General features: G+C 40.4%; 1 protein-coding gene across 1 annotated transcript in view; it reads left to right on the top strand.

The window, feature by feature from the left end:
- LOC145396382 (glutamate receptor 1-like) overlaps positions 1-17,991 on the top strand; it is a 363,216-nt gene that overhangs the window by 73,226 nt on the left and 271,999 nt on the right. The window contains exon 3 of the mRNA XM_080269805.1: positions 11,231-11,360. Within this exon, the coding sequence (XP_080125931.1) occupies positions 11,231-11,360 (130 nt within the window). The remainder of the gene's footprint in view (positions 1-11,230; positions 11,361-17,991) is intronic.

Genomic DNA, 17,991 nt, shown 5'->3' with positions numbered 1-17,991 from the left:
ATGCAGAGACTGAGCTCATTATATAGGGGCCAGCAGAGCTTGATACAACTTGTAAGAAGGACGCGCAAATGAAGCCATGGGGACAAAGAGATGAAAATCCCGCACTGAACAACAGAGAGAACGACTTACTCTACTATAACGGTAGAAGGGGGAACTGAGGCAGAACACGCTCGTGATCAAACATGCAGCAACTGTGCGTTAAAATTACACAAAGGATGATGAAATCATAGGCTATGTAACAATATATATATATATATATATATATATATATATATATATATATATATATATATACTGTATATATCATCATCATCATCAGCCACAACTAGTCCACTGCTGAACAAAGGTCTCCCCCTACCTTTTCCACGATTTCCTTGACTGAGCCAATCTTTGCCACGTTTTCCCTGCAAATTCCTCTATCTTATCTCTCCATCTCCTGTCTGGCCTTTTTCTGCTACGCTTACATTTTCTTGGTGTCCAGTCCGTCAGCCTCTTACTTCATCGATTATCCCTTATTCTTGCTATATGGCCTGCCCACCTCCATTTCTGTTCTTTTATAACTTCTATAACGTCTTTGGCTTTAGTCCGCTCTCTCACCCAAGTTGATATTTTCCTGTCTCTTAAAGATATTCCCAACATTGACCTTTCCATTGCTCTCTGAGAGCGGATTAATTTATTTTCCATTGATTTTGTCAGTTTCCAGGTCTCACAACCATACGTCATACCTGGAATTATACTGTACATTCGTTATATACTTTTCGTTTCATACAAACTGGCAAGCTATTTTTCATAATGTCTCTATGTTTACCGAAAGCTTTCCATCCATTTGTAATGCGTCTTTTTATTTCGCTATCATGATCTTTCGTTAATTTTAGTAATTGTTCCAAGTAGTTGTACTCCTTAACTTCTTCAAGAATTTCATCGCTTATTCTGATGACGTTCTTTGGTGTTTGTGGATTAAACATTACTTTAGTTTTACTTCGGTTCATCTTCAGTCCTGCTTTCAGACTTTCTCTGTTCAGGTCATTTAACATTTCTTGCAATGCCTCTGCTGTTTCTGAGATTAGGACAATGTCATCTGCAAATCTTAAATGGTTTAGCTTTTCTCCATCAATGTTCACTCCTTTGTTTTCCCAGTCTAGGTTTCTGAAAATACTTTCTAGGCATGCTGTAAATAACTTTGGTGAAATTGTATCTCCTTGACGCACGCCCTTCTCAACCTTAATTTTTTCTGAGTCCTTATGTAATTTAACTGTAGCAGTTCCCTCTGTATATGTTTTCGAGCAGGTTTACAATGTTCTCATTCACTCCTTGTTCTCGCAATGAATTTATAATTGCTATGTGCTCCACTGAGTCGAAAGCCTTTTCATAATCAACAAAACCTAAGCACAGTGGTTTATTATATTCTATAGTTTTCTCAATTAGCTGGTTCATTGTATGTAGATAATCACTGGTCGAATACCCGCTTCGGAATCCTGCCTGTTCACGAGGTTGGTTTTCCTCCAAAATTGTTGTTATTCTGTTCGTAAGGACTTTAGTGAAGAGTTTGTAAATGACTGATAATAAGCTAATGGGTCGATAGTTACTAAGATCTTTTGAGTCACCTTTTTTTGTGTGTGTAGAGTAAGATAACTATTGCATTACACCATGTTTTGGGAATTTTCTTCTGTTTTATGCAGTGGGTAAATAAGTGAGCAAGCCTATATTGTACTTCTGCTCCTGCATCCAACAGTAAATCTGTTACTATTCCATCTTCTCCTGGAGCCTTCCCTCTTCTCATATTTTTAAGACAAATATTTACTTCGTCTGGTGTTACCTCAGGTATTTCACTTGTGTCAACTGAAAAGTTACCTATTGATACTACTGTCCTTGATACATACAGTTCTTTGTAAAATTCTTCAACTCTTTTCACCATCTTATCTCTGCATTTAATGATTTCACCGTTTTTTTCTTTCAGTGATGTCATATATATATATATATATATATATATATATATATATATATATATATATTTAGAGAGAGAGAGTAACAGACAGACATAGGCACTAGGCATACCAGAGAGAGAGAGAGAAAGAGAGAGAGAGACAGACATGGGCACTAGGCAGACCAAACAGAGATGAGAGACAGACAGACAGACAGACAGACAGACAAACAGACAGACAGAGACAGACGGACAGACAGACAGACAGACAGACAGACAGAGGCACTGGGCAGACCAAAAAGCAATAATCCCTTTTATTTTCCTTTTGGCGGTGGAGGGAAGCCAACAAAATATTTTCACCATGGGAGCGGAATTCATCATTGTGGGAAATAAAGTGAATTCATTTAATAAATTTCAGTTGGGATTCACCATAAAAGATCTCTGGCAGCAAATATCGATAGAGCAGCACATCAGATTATCAACCCCTTCACTACGATGACAGTATTTTTATTCATTTATTTGTTTTTACCCAGTAGTACACTTTGATGTCATATATTACTTTATTCATCCCTGTACCAGCGATTATATTCAGCTTTGAATAAAAAAAAAGTATTTTCGAATTAGAGGGGGCCTATAAAACCTCCATTAACCCCTTCGATACAAAAGACTTTTAATAAGTAAAATATAATCGGCCTGAGAGAGAGAGAGAGAGAGAGAGAGAGAGAGAAAAGACATCCTACCACCGAAAGGATTGCGTCTTTCTTAGCAATCACAGTGTTAAACTTTCAACAAATACCGGTATCGCAATTGGAATTGGCTGCACGCAGTGACTAAAAATATATTCTCTCTCTCTCTCTCTCTCTCTCTCTCTCTCTCTCTCTCTCTCCACCGAAACAATGAATGGGATTCTCAAATTCTCGATCCCTTGTCGCAACTTGATTTTGTTTTCCCAGGAAGAGCAAGAAATGGAAAGTTTCATCATTGTCCTTTCCTTACCCTTCCTGCATGAAAAAGAAAATAATGAAAAGAAAAAGAAAATGCCCGATATAAGTTTTCTCTTAGAATCATTTACTTATTTATTTTCAGACAATACAGATATGGTAAGATTCTGTACACTTTTTCCTCGTCCTGTATAATACAAGTTTGAGTTGCGAGAGAAGATTCACCGTAAATGTGCCAGAGAATCCAACCCTGTGACTTCTTGGTCGGTATTCTCATCGGTCCCTAACACCTTATCCCAAGTGATTAATTTTGTTTATTATACTTTACTGTCCGATTCTGTTACATAAATCCTTCTGAAATCGCCATACTCAGCATAAACGTACAAAATTATCTAAAGAGGCCATATTCAAAAATAAATAGCTAAAAGAGAGGTACTAGGGAGCCTCCTCACCCCACGAGAAGGCGGGCTGCTTCATATTAAGATGCCACCCAAGAATTCCATCACTCGTGTGAATCCACAGGCTTTTGTTTTCGTTTCTTCTTGTATATATTCTGAATCCCTGTCTACCAGCCTGACCCCTCGACGTGTGAGCTAAAATAGGGTGGTGAGGGTGGGTGTGGTGATGGTGGTGGTGATGAAAGTGAAGTTGATGGTGGAAGTAGTGATGCTGATGTAGGATGATAGTGTGCGGGTTTAATATGTCCACCTCTCTCTCTCTCTCTCCGTGGGAAGTGGTGTGGGAGGTGCAGATTTGTGACGCAGGGTGGTGAGAGTAGTAGCGGTGATGGTAAATGTGATGTGTGGTGATGAGGGTGGCCAGAACAGACCGATCGTATCAATATCCTGCATAAAGCCCTTCACTACAGTGGTGCATGTGTCATTGTAGTTTTTCTCCCTTCAGACGATTTTTATACATATGGAGAGAACATCTGCAGTGACGGGTTGAAGAGAGAACATCTGCAGTGACTGGTTGAAGAGAGAACATCTGCAGTGACGGGTTGAAGAGAGAACATCTGCAGTGACAAGTTTTCAAGAGAACATCTGCAGTGACGGGTTTTCAAGAGAACATCTGCAGTGACAAGTTTTCAAGAGAACATCTGCAGTGACGGGTTTTCAAGAGAACATCTGCAATGACGGTGTTAAAATGTTTGCAGTGACTCCTAACCTGACGTCTCCCGAAGTTGAAGGAAGTCGTGTGAAGGAAGCGAGAATAAAATAAAATATGTCATCGGAATGAAGGCGTTAATAGGACCTCACACGCTCTACGCATACCACTGTGGTATAGGCTGGTATACGTCGGTATAGTGCGGTGAGAGGGATGGAGTGGTATTATTGATGACATTGGTTTCGTAACACCTTTTCCATAGCGATTTATTGTGCATAATTCATCCTTATTTTCCCTCTTTACCATGTAGAGGTGTATGGAATATGAGACAACTACTGGGCCTTGGGAACAGGCTGTGAAGCCTATGCCCAGTGTCAGACACACACACACACACACACACACACACACACACACACACACACACACACACACACACACACACACACACACACACACACACACACACTAAAAAAATCTTTGTATCGATATCGTTTGCTTCAGTAATGTACAGCATGATAAAAATTAGTGATATGAATAATAAATCTCCAAGTAAAACGTGTGACGTAGTCTCTGTGCCTCGTAGTATAAGACTATTGGCTGTGGGTGTGACTTTGCCCTGCATTAATATTTCCTGCCTCTTCCCTACCAGTGTCATTGTCGAGATCTTTCTGTGCAACCTCGCAATTTTAGATCCCATTTTAGTGACATAGAAAAGTGTAAGATGGTGACAGAGAAGATGGGTTATTAATCTGTGTTCTCTCTGGTTATATTCTCTTCCCCCCACCCCATCCTGTCTCTGTCATGCTTGTCGCCATCTCTCCGTGCAGCCCCGCCATTCAGCCCTCCCGTCATTGCTTGTGAACGAAAATAGATTTGTGGTTCGTTTTGGACGGTGTTTGATGTTTTCAGTTTTTTGGAGAGAGAGAGAGAGAGAGAGAGAGAGAGAGAGAGAGAGAGAGGCACTAGACAGACCAAAACGCAATAATCCCTTTTATTTTCTTTTTGGCGGTAGAGGGAATCGGATAAAATGTTTTCACTCTGGGAGCGAAATTCATCCTTTTGGAAAATAAAGCGAATTCATTTATTATATTTCAATTGGGTTTCACCATAGAAGATCTCTGGCAGCAAATATCGATAGAGGAGCACAGCAAGGTATCAACCCTTTCACTACGATGACATCTTATTTATTTATTTATTTGTTTTTATCCAACAGTAGTCTTTGACGTCACATTAATTTTTTCGTCCATGTACCAGACGATAATATTCAGTTTTGAAGGATAAAAATCGGATTAGAGGGGCCCTATATTACCTTCATTAACATCTTCGGTGCGAAAGACCTTTAATAAGCAGAATAAAATCGACCAAAGATTTTACACACACACACACACACACACACACACACACTCCTAATGAAAAGATTGCTTCTTTGTTAGTAATCAGTGAAAAAAAAATGTCAATAAATACCGCTATACAGTAGAAATTGGCTGTACGCAGTGGCTTAAAAATTCTCTCTCTCTCTCTCTCTCTCTCTCTCTCTCTCTCCCCCCCCCTTACTAACCAGCGAAACCGTGGATGAGATTCTCAAATTAACTTACGATCGATCACTTGTAAGTTGGATTAAATTTCCTAAGAAGAACAAGAGATGGACAGTTTCTTAATTCTTCTGTCCCCACCCTTCCTGCAAAAAAAAAAAAAAAATGAAATGAAATAAATCCCCGATATATATATCTTCTTATAACTTTTTTTTTTTCTTTTTTTCAGACAAGACAGATATGGTAAGATTCTGTACACTTTTTGTTAGTCCTGTAAAATACAAGTTTGAGTTACGAGAGAAAATTCATCGTAACTGTGCCTGAGAATCCGACCCTATAACTTCTTGGCCGATATTCTCATCGGTTTAGGAAGGTCCCAAACACCATTTCCTAAGTGATTTATTCATACCTTACTGTTCTGTTCTGTTATATAAATTCTTCCAATATCGCCATATTCTCCAGTAATAACTTACGAAATTATCTAAACAAGCCATATCCAAAAATAAATAGCCAAGGGAGAGGTGATACGGAGCCCCCTTGCCCGACGAGAAGACGGGCTGCTTTATGTTAAGGTGCTACCCAAGAAATCCTTCACGTGTGTGTGTGTGTGTGTGTGTGTGTGTGTGTATGTGTGTGTGTGTGTGTGTGTGTGTGTGTGTGTGTGTGTGTGTGTGTGTGTATGTGTGTGTGTGTGTGTGTGTGTGTGTGTGTGTGTGATTGGTATACTTTTGTTTTACTTGCATAGTGATGACACGTAGCAAAACTTTAAAGCTTCTCCATGTCAGTTTCTTGTCGCACTGTATTCCTCTTTCTTCCTTTCACATATACTTTTTAACGAATATTATTCTTGTTGTCAGTGTCATATATCATATTCTCTTCTTTTCATCTGAGATATTTTTTGTTTCGTATCAGCCTGATTTCATACTTTTTTTTTTCTTTGAATACAATTTCTTTCCCTTGGTTTCGTTTTCTTGAATATTCTTTTTTATTTTTCAAATTTTCTAATTTTTTGTCAGTTTGATATATTTCCCGATTCTGGAGTGCGACAGTGAAATTATAAGTCTATTAATTAACCCTAATGATCATATGCATCCCACAAATGGACATAAAAGATTGGGGGGCTGGCCTCTCATTGACCAGTTTTAGCATACAATTATAATTCTGTCCCGGTCTCTGTGTTGATGATGAGGATTTCCAGGCCTTTCCAACATGATTACAAGACATTAATCGATTTATTATTATTAAACAGAGAAGGCGAGGATGTGGCGAAGTAACGGTCGTTGACGGAAATTTTGCATGTTATGATGAGAAAACCTGTCTAACCTTTCTGTACCGTTGCGGACTGCACTCTGTAGTATGGGATGCTGTTGATGACGTCTGACAATTACTGGTGTTCCTGAAATTAGGGTTTTAAAAAATAGAGTTGCCAATATCTTTCTCTCTCTCTCTCCTCTAATGACGTGACTGCATTGAAGTACTGTTGCCTCCAAAGGTTCCGTTCCTCTTCCTGATGTAACTGTTAAAATTATTTTAGTTTGAGTAATGTTGCATATCATCAATTCAATCTTTCCGGTTAGTTTGTGTGTTTTAACCAGCTGTAGTTTGAAGTACAGTAATTAACATAACGAGCTACAGTAGGCTACAGGAGGAACGGAACTTTTGAAGCAGCAGTACATAGCACATAGCAGTCATAACAAATTGATGTTGTTTACCAGCTCCAACCCTGACAAAAGGATCAGCCTATGAAATCTAAACCTTGAACCTGTTGTGACATCAGACGGGTTCACAGAAGGATAATTTTACCGGGTCAACTGATGGGCTGTTTGTTTTATATATCTCTGTGAATCTGATAAATATGCCATTGTGCCTCGCTTGTTTATTGAAATCAAAATTAATGAGGCTATATTGAGGACATTAATAACAGAGAGCAACATTCCGCCACCGATATTTATTTTATTTTTATTTTTTATCAGAGCCTTAAGCTCATGCATTGGTCCCCCCCCCTCTCTCTCTCTCTCTCTCACACACACACACACACACACACACACACACATTAAAAGATTATTTATTTAAAGGTACAAAGATCATTCAGTTGACTTTATTAAACAGCTAAAGTTACGAACACAGAAGCTGACAAATTTGTAAATATGAAAAAGTATTAGTAAGCAAAATGTACTTGCCAAGAATAGTGAAGCAGGTAAACAAATTGCAAACAAAAAGTATACATCAAATTTCAGTTCTTAACTCTGATAATTTATAATCTTCATATTTATTTTCCGTCCATCCATCCATCCATCATCCAATCCTACGTTGCCCCGCGGGGAGCATAGGAGCCCGGGGCTAGGCGAGTTGGTCCTGACATTTAAGATGAGAGTGGCCAGCCTCACTCATCCGCCAGTGGCATTACGTGAGTAATAAACCCCAACCACCCTCAATCCGATTGGAGCGCCTTAATTACCCACTAAACCATCAGGCGCCAAAATTTGGCTATATGGTTAACACCCAGCGTAGTAAATGGTTTCCTGGTGTACAGGAAACCATTTAGCTTGTCACTCAGTGTAGAGTCACCCAAAGGCAGAAGGAAGAGTAAAGAATGAAGGAAAGAAAGACAGAAGAAGGAGCGTAAAGTCACCCGTAGGCAGTAGGACAAGGAAAGAATGAAGGAAAGACAGAAGAGGATGGAAGGAAGGAAGGATGGAGAAGAGGAGAGAGCAGACACCCGAGAACAGCACTACATCAAGTGAGTGGTTGGTGAGCGCCTCATTTATTTCCTACCAGACGATTATATTAATTTTGCATACTGTAAAAACCGAAGAGGTTAAATATAGCCTTCATTAACCCTTTGACTTCCAGAGACTCTTAAATTACATAAAATCGTTTGAAGATGAAAATAATAAAGTAATACACGTCATCGTTGTGAAGTAATTAACCTGCACCTGTGAAAGCACCTGTAAATCACGAGGCACCTTAGCCCCTTGAGTCCCAGGTCATGTTTTGCGCTGTAATCTTAGTACCGTCAGACGATTTTACTCAGGATAGACTTTTCTAACTGGAAGGATTAGATGAAGCCTTGTGTAAGCCTTTTGGCAGTACTCGTCAGCTGGATAAAATCGTCTGGCTGCAGCAACAATAACAAGAACATAAAAGTAGGGCATCGTAGTGAAATCCCTTGAATGCGATGACGATCTTTTTTTTTTTTTTTTTTTTTTTTACTCTGGTGATGAAGGCCTCCCGTACTGAAGGGGTTAATGAAGACTATGTGACTCCTAGGTTCGTATTCTCGTCAGTTAAAGAAGCGCCCTGACACCTCCTCCTGAGCGATTTATTCTTGGATATGGATGATTAATACCCTTTCATAAGTTTTTTTATGAATAGTGTGGCGATATTGTAATGATTTATGTAACACAGAAGAGGACAGAAAGGTGTAATTAAAATAATTCGCTTAGGAAAAGGTGCTAGTGAACCTCCTTAACCCACGAGAATGCGGACTTTGATGTTAAAGTCAAGGAAAACTATCTAGAAGCAGCAGGAATGAATAATGAAAGTACGTGATGGTAGTGAGAGTATTGACATTACTTCAAAATACATGGCATAGCGTTCAACCAGGGAACAAAAGTTTGATTACATATTCATAACCAATGCCTATTTTTCTCATGTAATTGTAATATTGGCTGATATTTCTTTACTTTTGATTTTCCTCCACACTTTTTTTTTTTTTTTTTTTTTTTTTTTTTTGGTACTGTTGATGGTGTAGTGGTGTGGTAAGTGGAGGAGGGAGGGGAAGGAGGGGGTGGGGGATTGAGGATGGGAGAAGGGGAAGAGGAGAAAGAGGAAGGATAAGGGAGGTAGAGGAAGGAAGGGGGAGAGCAATGAAAGCAGTATGTGAAAAGGGTGGGAGGAGAGAGTGATGATTCAGTGCATAGAAGGGGAGAGACAGGAGGAGAGGAGATGAGGGAGGAGAGAGGAAGAGGGAGGGAGGATGAAGAGAACGAAGTGGAGACTGGGAAAGAGAAGGATGAGAGGGAACAGGAGGAGGAGAGAGAGTGGAGGAGAGGGGGGGGGGTGAAGCGGGAGAGAAGGGGAAAGAACTAAGGGAGATGAGAAAGGAGGAGAACAGGGTGAGGGAAGGAAAGTAGGAGGGAGAGGAGGGGACAGGCATTGGGAAGTGAGGGAGAGGAATGGTGAGGTAGGATGGGAGAGTGTGCTGACTGGTCGAGGGGGACATAGATGGGAGACGAAGGGAAAGAAAAAGAGAAGAGAGTAAGGGTAGGGAAAAGGGAGGGGAGAAGATAGCGAGGGGCTTCAGAAAAAGGGAATGGAAGAAAGGGGAGAAAGCAGATTTGGAAAGAGAGGAGGAGGGAGAGAAAGGAGTTACATGGAGTTAATGATAGTTACATAAACAGCCACACAGACCATACGGTACCAGCGAGGTGGTCCGTCTTTAAAAGGTAATGCTTAACCTAAGTCATAGGATTATAAGAAAAGGATAGTACAGTACTAGGCTTTCTCCCCCCCTCTCACCCCCCCCCCCCCCAGCAATACGTCGTGCAGGAAAAAGACTGAAATAGCACCTTATAGGATTAATAAACCTGAAGGAAGTTTCAAAGGATATGAAACTCCAAAATATACATGTTCTCTCTACACATTTTTTTATTTATTTAAACTAATAAGGAAACAAGGAAACGCGAACCCTCCTAGTATGGCTCTGTGTTCCTGTGATATGCTAAGTACTGTCCCAAGTACAAGGGTGGACAGCCAATCCTACCGCCTCTGAGGATGGTCCAGGAGGAGTCCCCTACTTGACACCCAAATTTTCCTTAGCCAACGCCGATAGCTGACAAACAAATATCTAGCTTTCTTTTGAACGTATTTGTGGTTGTGCTGTCCTTATCACTTTCCGGGAGCCTGTTACGGACACTGATAATATCGTTACAGAGGAAATATTTGGTAATGTCCTGGCTAACTCTTTTTCCTGATAGATGTATGTTTTGTCCACTTGTTGGCGTATCCAGGGCAAACGTGAAGAGATTATTTATGCTTATATTATCAGAGCCCTTAAATATCCTGAAGCTCTGGATTAGATTCCCCTTCTGTCGATGTTTGGATAAACAGTAATGGAGGAAGATAGAAAGGGAGGAGGGACGGGAAAGATACCAGGGTGAAAGGAAGGAAGGGGATGGAGGGGAGGGAGGAGTAGGGAAGGGGAAAACCTGAGAGAGAGAAGAGGGGGAGGGGGAGTAGCTGCCCGTAGACAAATCCGGACATGGTTTTCTGACAGCAAAAAAACATATATATTTTTCCATCCCGCACACGCACGTTCACCAGCTGCAAATTCCCACGTTGCTTTTGGCGTGAATATATGAGTCAGGGACTTTGTGGTGTGATTACGCAGTTAATCAGATATTTCAATCCAGGTGAATGCACTGTTTCCCAGGCTTGCTTGCTTGGAAGTTTTCCTGTGTGTGTGTGAGAGAGAGAGAGAGAATGTTTATCCACCTCTTCATCTGGTTTCCTACAGATACCAGAGTGTGACCAAAATAATATAAGAAGGTAGATAGATAGATAGACAACTAGATAGACATAGACAAAAGATAGATATAGACATAGGTAGACATAGATAGATATAGATAGATAGATATTCGAGACAAAAATAATATAATGGTGAGGTCAACAGAAAATACGGTATACATCGAAACAGAATAAATATCTCCTGTTTCTCTGGCGTACAGGTACCGAACCCGTCGTCTGGCCTGATGGACTACGCCACCACAATGAGACCCGAGTACCACCAGGCCATCATTGACCTCATCCACCACTACTGCTGGGATCACATCATATACCTCTACGACTCCCATGACGGTCAGTGAGCACGTCCTCTTGTTTACCATAGTTACCTCTCGCAGCATCCCATTTTCTTCCACCGTTTCCTTACCCTACTGCTTCCTTACTGAATTATTTTACTTTCGCTGCGTCAAAATTTATCTCTACCACCACACGACGGTCAGTATGCTTTTTTTTTTTTTTTTTTTTAATTTCATTTCCTCCCATGTTCTTCTACTGTTTCCTCCCGCCACAGGTTGCCTACTGAATGATTTTGCTACTGCTACTTCAAAATTTACCTCTACGACTCACACGACGGTCAATTAGTCTGCATTTTTTTTCTATAGTTACTTCTTCCAGCCTCCCTTTTTTTCCCTGCTGTTTCTTCCTGCTGCTGGTTGCCTACTGAATTATTTTACTTTCGCTGCTTCAAAATTTATCTCTACGACTCACACGACGGTCAGTGAGCACGTCCCCTTGTTTACCATAGTTACCTCTCCCTGCATCCCGTTTTCTTCCACTGTTTCCTTCCGCTACAGGTTGCCTTACTGAATTATTTTACTTTCGCTGTTTCAGAATTTATCTCAACGCCTCACACGACGGTTTTTTTTTTTTTTTTTTCATTTCACCATAGTTACCTCTCCCAGCATCCCGTTTTCTTCTACTGTGTCCTCCCATGTTCTTCTACTGTTTCCTCCAGCTATAGGTTGCCTACTGAATGATTTTACTTCTGCTTCTTCAAAATTTATCTCTACGGCTCACACGACGGTCAATTAGTCTGCATTTATATATATATATATATATATATATATATATATATATATATATATATATAGTTATCTCTTCCAGCCTCCCGTTTTCTTCCTGCTATTTCCTCCCGCTACAGGTTGCTTGCTGATTTATTTTACTACTGCTACTTAAAAATTTACCTCTGCTACTCCCACGACGTTCAGTGCTCCTATCTTTTAATACAGTTACCTCTTTCAGCCTCCTGTTTATCTGTTTATCTGCTGTCTCTTCTCGTTTCCTGCAGAGTGGTTTAACTTCTACTCCTTCATCATTTACAGATCAGATTCCTTCCATGGTTTCTGCTCTTGCCTTTTACCATTGCTTTCATTGGCCAACCTACCGCTATTTTATGTTTATTTTTCTTGTTCAGTTTTCTCTCTAGGCACTTTATGTAGATGCTCTGGATATATTCTCTCTCTCTCTCTCTCTCTCTCTCTCTCTCTCTCTCTCTCTCTCTCTCTCTCTCTCACTTTTCCATCCTCTAATCCCACCTCTCAAAACGCTGGTCTCCTTTTTTGTCATCTTTCCTTTCTCATTGTCTCTCTTCCCATTCCTCCATTTCCCTACCCTACATTTTTCCCCTTAATTTTGTCTCGTCTCTCATACAGTTCTGTTTCTTCGTACTGTTTCAGACCTCTCTTCCTCCTGCTCTTCCTTCTTTTTCATTCCTTTCTCTTCCTCCTTCTCTTCCATCCTTTTCTTTCCTCACCCTTTCTCATTTCCTTCCTCCTTCATTCCTCTCTTTCCCCATCTCCTTTCTCATCTCCATCACCTCCAAACCTCACTTCCTTCTCTCTTTTCTTCCCTTTTCTTTTTTTCTCACTTTCTCCATTTCTTCTTTCACTCATTTCATGCCAATATTTTTCATGTTCTTTCCTTTTTGCATTCTATTACCTTATCATGTCACTTTATCTTTCCTTTCTTTCTTTCTTTTCCATCATTTTATTTTTGTCCCATTCATTCCTCCCATTTTTTTCTCCTATCTCCCTCATCTCCAACTCATCTCCAGCATCTCCAAGCCTCCCTCTCCCATCCCGCGCCAGGATTCGAGCCCCAGGTGATGCTGTGCCATTGACCCTGGAGCACTCCAGAAATATATGTATGTATGTATAGAGATGACTCGCATAGTGGCCAGAAATGGGGGAAGAGAGAGAGAGAGAGAGAGAGAGAGAGAGAGAGAGAGAGAGAGAGAGAGAGAGAGAGAGAGAGAGAGAGAGAGAGAAATAAAGGCATAACCCTCCCCACAAACCAAAGTCCGAGGGGGAAATATTAACCCAGGACAATGGACAATACCAATTCCCCCCTCCCCCCTACTGTCCCCATCTCTCGCTCCCTCCCTCCCTCTCTCTTCCTTCATGGGAAAGGTGGAATAAGCAGAAAAGAGAGGAGGGAGGAAATAAAGAGGAGTGTGGTTGGGGGGGAAGGAGAAAAGAGGAGGAGTGAGTGCGGAAGAGGGGAGAAGAGGTGGAGAGGGGAGTACAGAGGGATATGGAAAAGAAAGGAGGTAGAGAAGTAGAGGGATTGAGGTGGATGGAGGAGAGAGTAATGGGAAGGGAGGAAGAGAGGTGTGGGGAGCGAAGTAGAGAGGGATGGGGAAGGGGGAAAGAAGAGAGGGATGGGGAGAAAAATAAAAAGTGTGGGGAAAGAAGTAGAGGGAGATGGGGAGAGAGGAAAGAAGAGAGGGGTGAGGAGAAAAAGAGAGGTGTAGTAAGGCACGTTAAAAGAGATGGGGAGGGCAGGAGAGAAAAATTGGGAGGGAGGAGAGAAGAGAGTGTTGGAGAGAATAGAAGTCTTAGGGGATGTGGCTACCTCTAAATGATCTTATGTTTAGGACACACCTCTGGCAGTGAAGCAGGTGGCCGGTCTCCTCTGACACATATAATACAATGATTTCCTTTGCATGTCATTGGCGGTCCAGTCACACGGTTGTATCTACCTTGCCAAGACCTTTCGTAATGAAGGGGTTAAAGTTTTCATTATCCTTTCATTAGAGTAACATAATTTCCTTTTTGACTCGTGTTACCGTCAGATTATAATTTTTGGATTTTGGAAATGTATTTTTTTCGTATTAATTTTTCCTCGCACCAATTATAATTACATTTTAGAAAAGGAAAACGTTTTTATTTTAATCTCTGCCACTAAATTAAAATATTCTTTTTTGAATTGATTATATTTTCAATATTTTTTTCCTTGCAGTAGATTATTTTGTTTGAGTTTTCTGAGTAAACGATAACAATAACTACTATATTCTTAGCTCCGCCAGTCTAATATATTTACCTTGTGGAAAGAGCGTTTAAATCACAGTATTTTTATTGCATTTAGCTCCAGGAAATCATGTTGAAGGGGTTAGATATAGTGCTAACTGGAAACTACAGTATAGGAAAGTTAACTGTTGTACATAACGCATTGAATCCAGTGACTTATTTTCTTTACTCATGTTATGTTCAAAGTTATTTAGTGATTTTACTTAATTACAATTTTTTTTTTCCTTCCTCCAGACAATTTTCTTCACTGATTTTGTGTATCGTTTAAGGGGAAAATGAAGGCAATATTTATTCCTTGGAGGTAGGAAAGTTTCTCTATACTTAAATGCAGTGGTTTGGTAGCAGGAAAATAAACCTAAAAATACATCACTGGATTGAAAGGGCTGAGTATTTCCGTACGATGGTAAAATATTGAAAAATTAATATGTCCCGTGAGAGAGAAAGAGAGAGTGAATGTTTTTTGTTATATTGTAGCAGTTATCTGTTGACATCCTTCGTACAGAACGTAGCCCATCATTCTTTTGCCTTTGAGAGAGAGAGAGAGAGAGAGAGAGAGAGAGAGAGAGAGAGAGAGAATGAATGACTATCAGAAATATTAAAAGGCAGGCCTACGAGAGAGAGAGAGAGAGAGAGAGAGAGAGAGAGAGAGAGAGAGAGAGAGAGAGAGATGCAGTTAAGTGATGGTGGTGGTGTGGTGGTGGTGGGCTGGCGATACCCGAGGCCAGAGCGTGCCGTGGTTGGTAGATCCGAAGCACCGAATCATCTCAGTCACAGCCATATATCTTCCATTTACTTCGTCGTCATCACACATTTCCACGGCAAATACACATTTGGTAGGTTGTATGTGTAATATTGTTGCTGTTTGTGATATCATGAGCCTTTGTTTAGCCATAGTATTGCAAAGGAATGTCAGAATTTAAACTCACTTGGTTTCTTGCATCCTGTCACTTCACCGTAGCGAGACAGCTCAGAGTCATATCTATTCGCATTTATCTTCTTTGCCTTATATAATCAAAATTAATGTGCAGGTGTTAGATTCTCTGTATTATTTTAGTGCTGCTAATGAATGAAACCTCGTATAACTTTTGTAAACAAAAATATCGTATAGAAACTCGCATTTGGTAACTTGTTTTGTCGTCTCCTCCGAGTCTTCCCTCACCTCTTGCTCTCGTTTTCTCCGTTCTCTCTCACCACTTCACACCGATCTACTCGCATTTATTTAGTATTTACCATATATTTCCATGGTTGTTTGTACTATTGTGCTAATAATGCAGTGAGCCGTCCCACAGGTCTGCAAAATAAGAGAATGTTGTAATGTTTAACCATCGTGTGGTTACCCATGATTCCGTGCTCTCCCCTCCTCCCAGGACCCACTGTTCTGCGTCCCTCGAGTTGAAACTGTAATGGCGTGTGTGCGTGTGCGTGTGACTCTTCGTAAAGTGCCTCCTATTTCTCCCGGACATTACCTAGTTGGACTCCAAAGGGCCTTCCCAGGATTATTATGCTGGTGAGGGTAGCTACAGACATACGAGAGGAATGAATTATACATGGAGAAAATTTGGCCGGGGATTACCTCTGCTGGCATTGAAAAGTCCGGCCATCTTGGGGTGAGTCTTGTGGATCATGTGACCTATTTGCTGCGATGATGTCTTTTCCATTTAAATTATGTATCATTAGACGATTTTATTATGGTCATTAGAGGCTTTTGGAACTGTAGTTGAAAACAACCTTCATTAACCTCTTCATCGCTAGGTGGCTCTCCTAAGCCGAGGAAAATCGTCTGGAAATAGCAGTGAAATGGAAAAGTACGTCATTGTTGTGTTTTTATTCAGAATAATGATTCTCTCTCTCTCTCTCTCTCTCTCTCTCTCTCTCTCTCTCTCATTTATTTTAATGTGTATATGTACATACGTAGTGTATGCGTATATATACATACATTCATACGTAGTGTATATAGTGAATGTGTGTGCAGTTTTTGTGTATGTAGTGTGTACGTGTATGTAATGTAGTGTATGTTACAGGGAATTTGTGTAACCAGTGATATCAGGAAATCCCCTGTGAATTCGTGAAATGAGTTTAAACCGGGATGGGTTAATTTAGGTTAGGATAATTTATGCTGCGGTTAGGTTAGGCTGGGATAATCAAGGTTATGTTTAGGTTAGTTTGGATAGGTTAATTTAGATGAACGCTTAACATAACTTAGCATTCATTTCAACCTACCCTAGCCTAACATAGCCTAATCATTACCTAGCTTATCGCAGCCAAACCTAACCACAGCATAAATTAACCTAACCTAAATTAACCCATCCCAGTTTAAACTCACTTCACGAATTCACTAAGGATTTCATGAATTCACTGGTTACACAAATTCCCTGTAACATACATGTGTACATACCTACATACATATGCATTAAATGAAGTAGTCTTTACAATTTCTGATAAAATGTACAGTTTTTCTTAATTTTGGTAATTTGAATTTCTAAATGTCATTAGATGTATTTATTTATTTATTTTTTTCATATTCCGTTCACTTAAAAACGCGATTGACTTGGGCAGTGCCGTGTCTGGTTCGAGAATGTTATGGCGTTGTTTACATCTGCTTTGACACACCTACAAAGCAATGAATTTATTCCTCCACAATGCCCTTCTCAGGTCACATCGTAATATACATAATTGATTAACGATAACTGAAGCTTATAGTGTGGTAGGCTTTTGGAAACACTTCGAGATTTAATTCATTCGTGAATACCTTATGATTTTCCGAAGTGGCAGTCTAATGTTCCCGTAATGTAAGCCCTTTGTGTAGGCCACTGCTGTAGCTTTACCATCTAATTTGACATAAATACAAGTTATTTCATACTTGCTGCCCCAAACGATTTTCTTCACTCAAAAAAGTGGCTTCGCGTCATCTTAAGAATTAATCGTATCCATGTGAGGATGTAGCTTTCATATTATTCGTGCTAATTCCTGAGGATTTCATTCAAGTGTAAGACGGACCTCCAGTCAGAAGCTCTCATAAACGGCCGGCTCCATATGACCCTGGAAGTTGCGCCTCTAGTCTCTCTCTCTCTCTCTCTCTCTCAAACGGAGTAGAATAGTCCAGATATAACAAAGACATCCTCGGGCTGAAGTGGTGTACTAAAAAAAAAAAAAAAAAAAAAAAAAAAAAAAAAAAAAAGGCGGTAGACCTTGATTCGTCCCTGATGTAAGAACAGCATTGACCTCAATTATCTGGTATTATTTATTAATGAAAGTGTGTTACTGCTTCCAAGTCAGATTTCATAACGTCAAGCCTAACACTTATGCGCCATACTCCCATCCCCTCACACACACACACACACACACACACACACACACACACACACACACACACACATCGGCCAGCCAGGTAATAAGTCTCATCGTACATCTAGTAATTAACTTGTAAATTAGGCCACGCCCTAATTACCTCCCTCCCGTAATATCTCCCTCCTCCCCATCACTTCATTATTCCCTCCCCTCATCTCCTCCCTTCCCCTCCCCTCCCATCCCATCCTTCAGCCCTCTAATTTCTCCTCGTCCTTCTCCCATCCCCCCCCTCCCCCTCCCATCCTCCTTCTCCTCCCTCTCCCGTCTTC

This window comes from Coenobita brevimanus, chromosome 1 (genome assembly GCF_032717465.1).
Source record: "Coenobita brevimanus isolate Jiangsu-jjx chromosome 1, ASM3271746v2, whole genome shotgun sequence".
NCBI lineage: Eukaryota > Metazoa > Arthropoda > Malacostraca > Decapoda > Coenobitidae > Coenobita > Coenobita brevimanus.
This window is presented reverse-complemented; position numbering and strand designations above follow the sequence as displayed.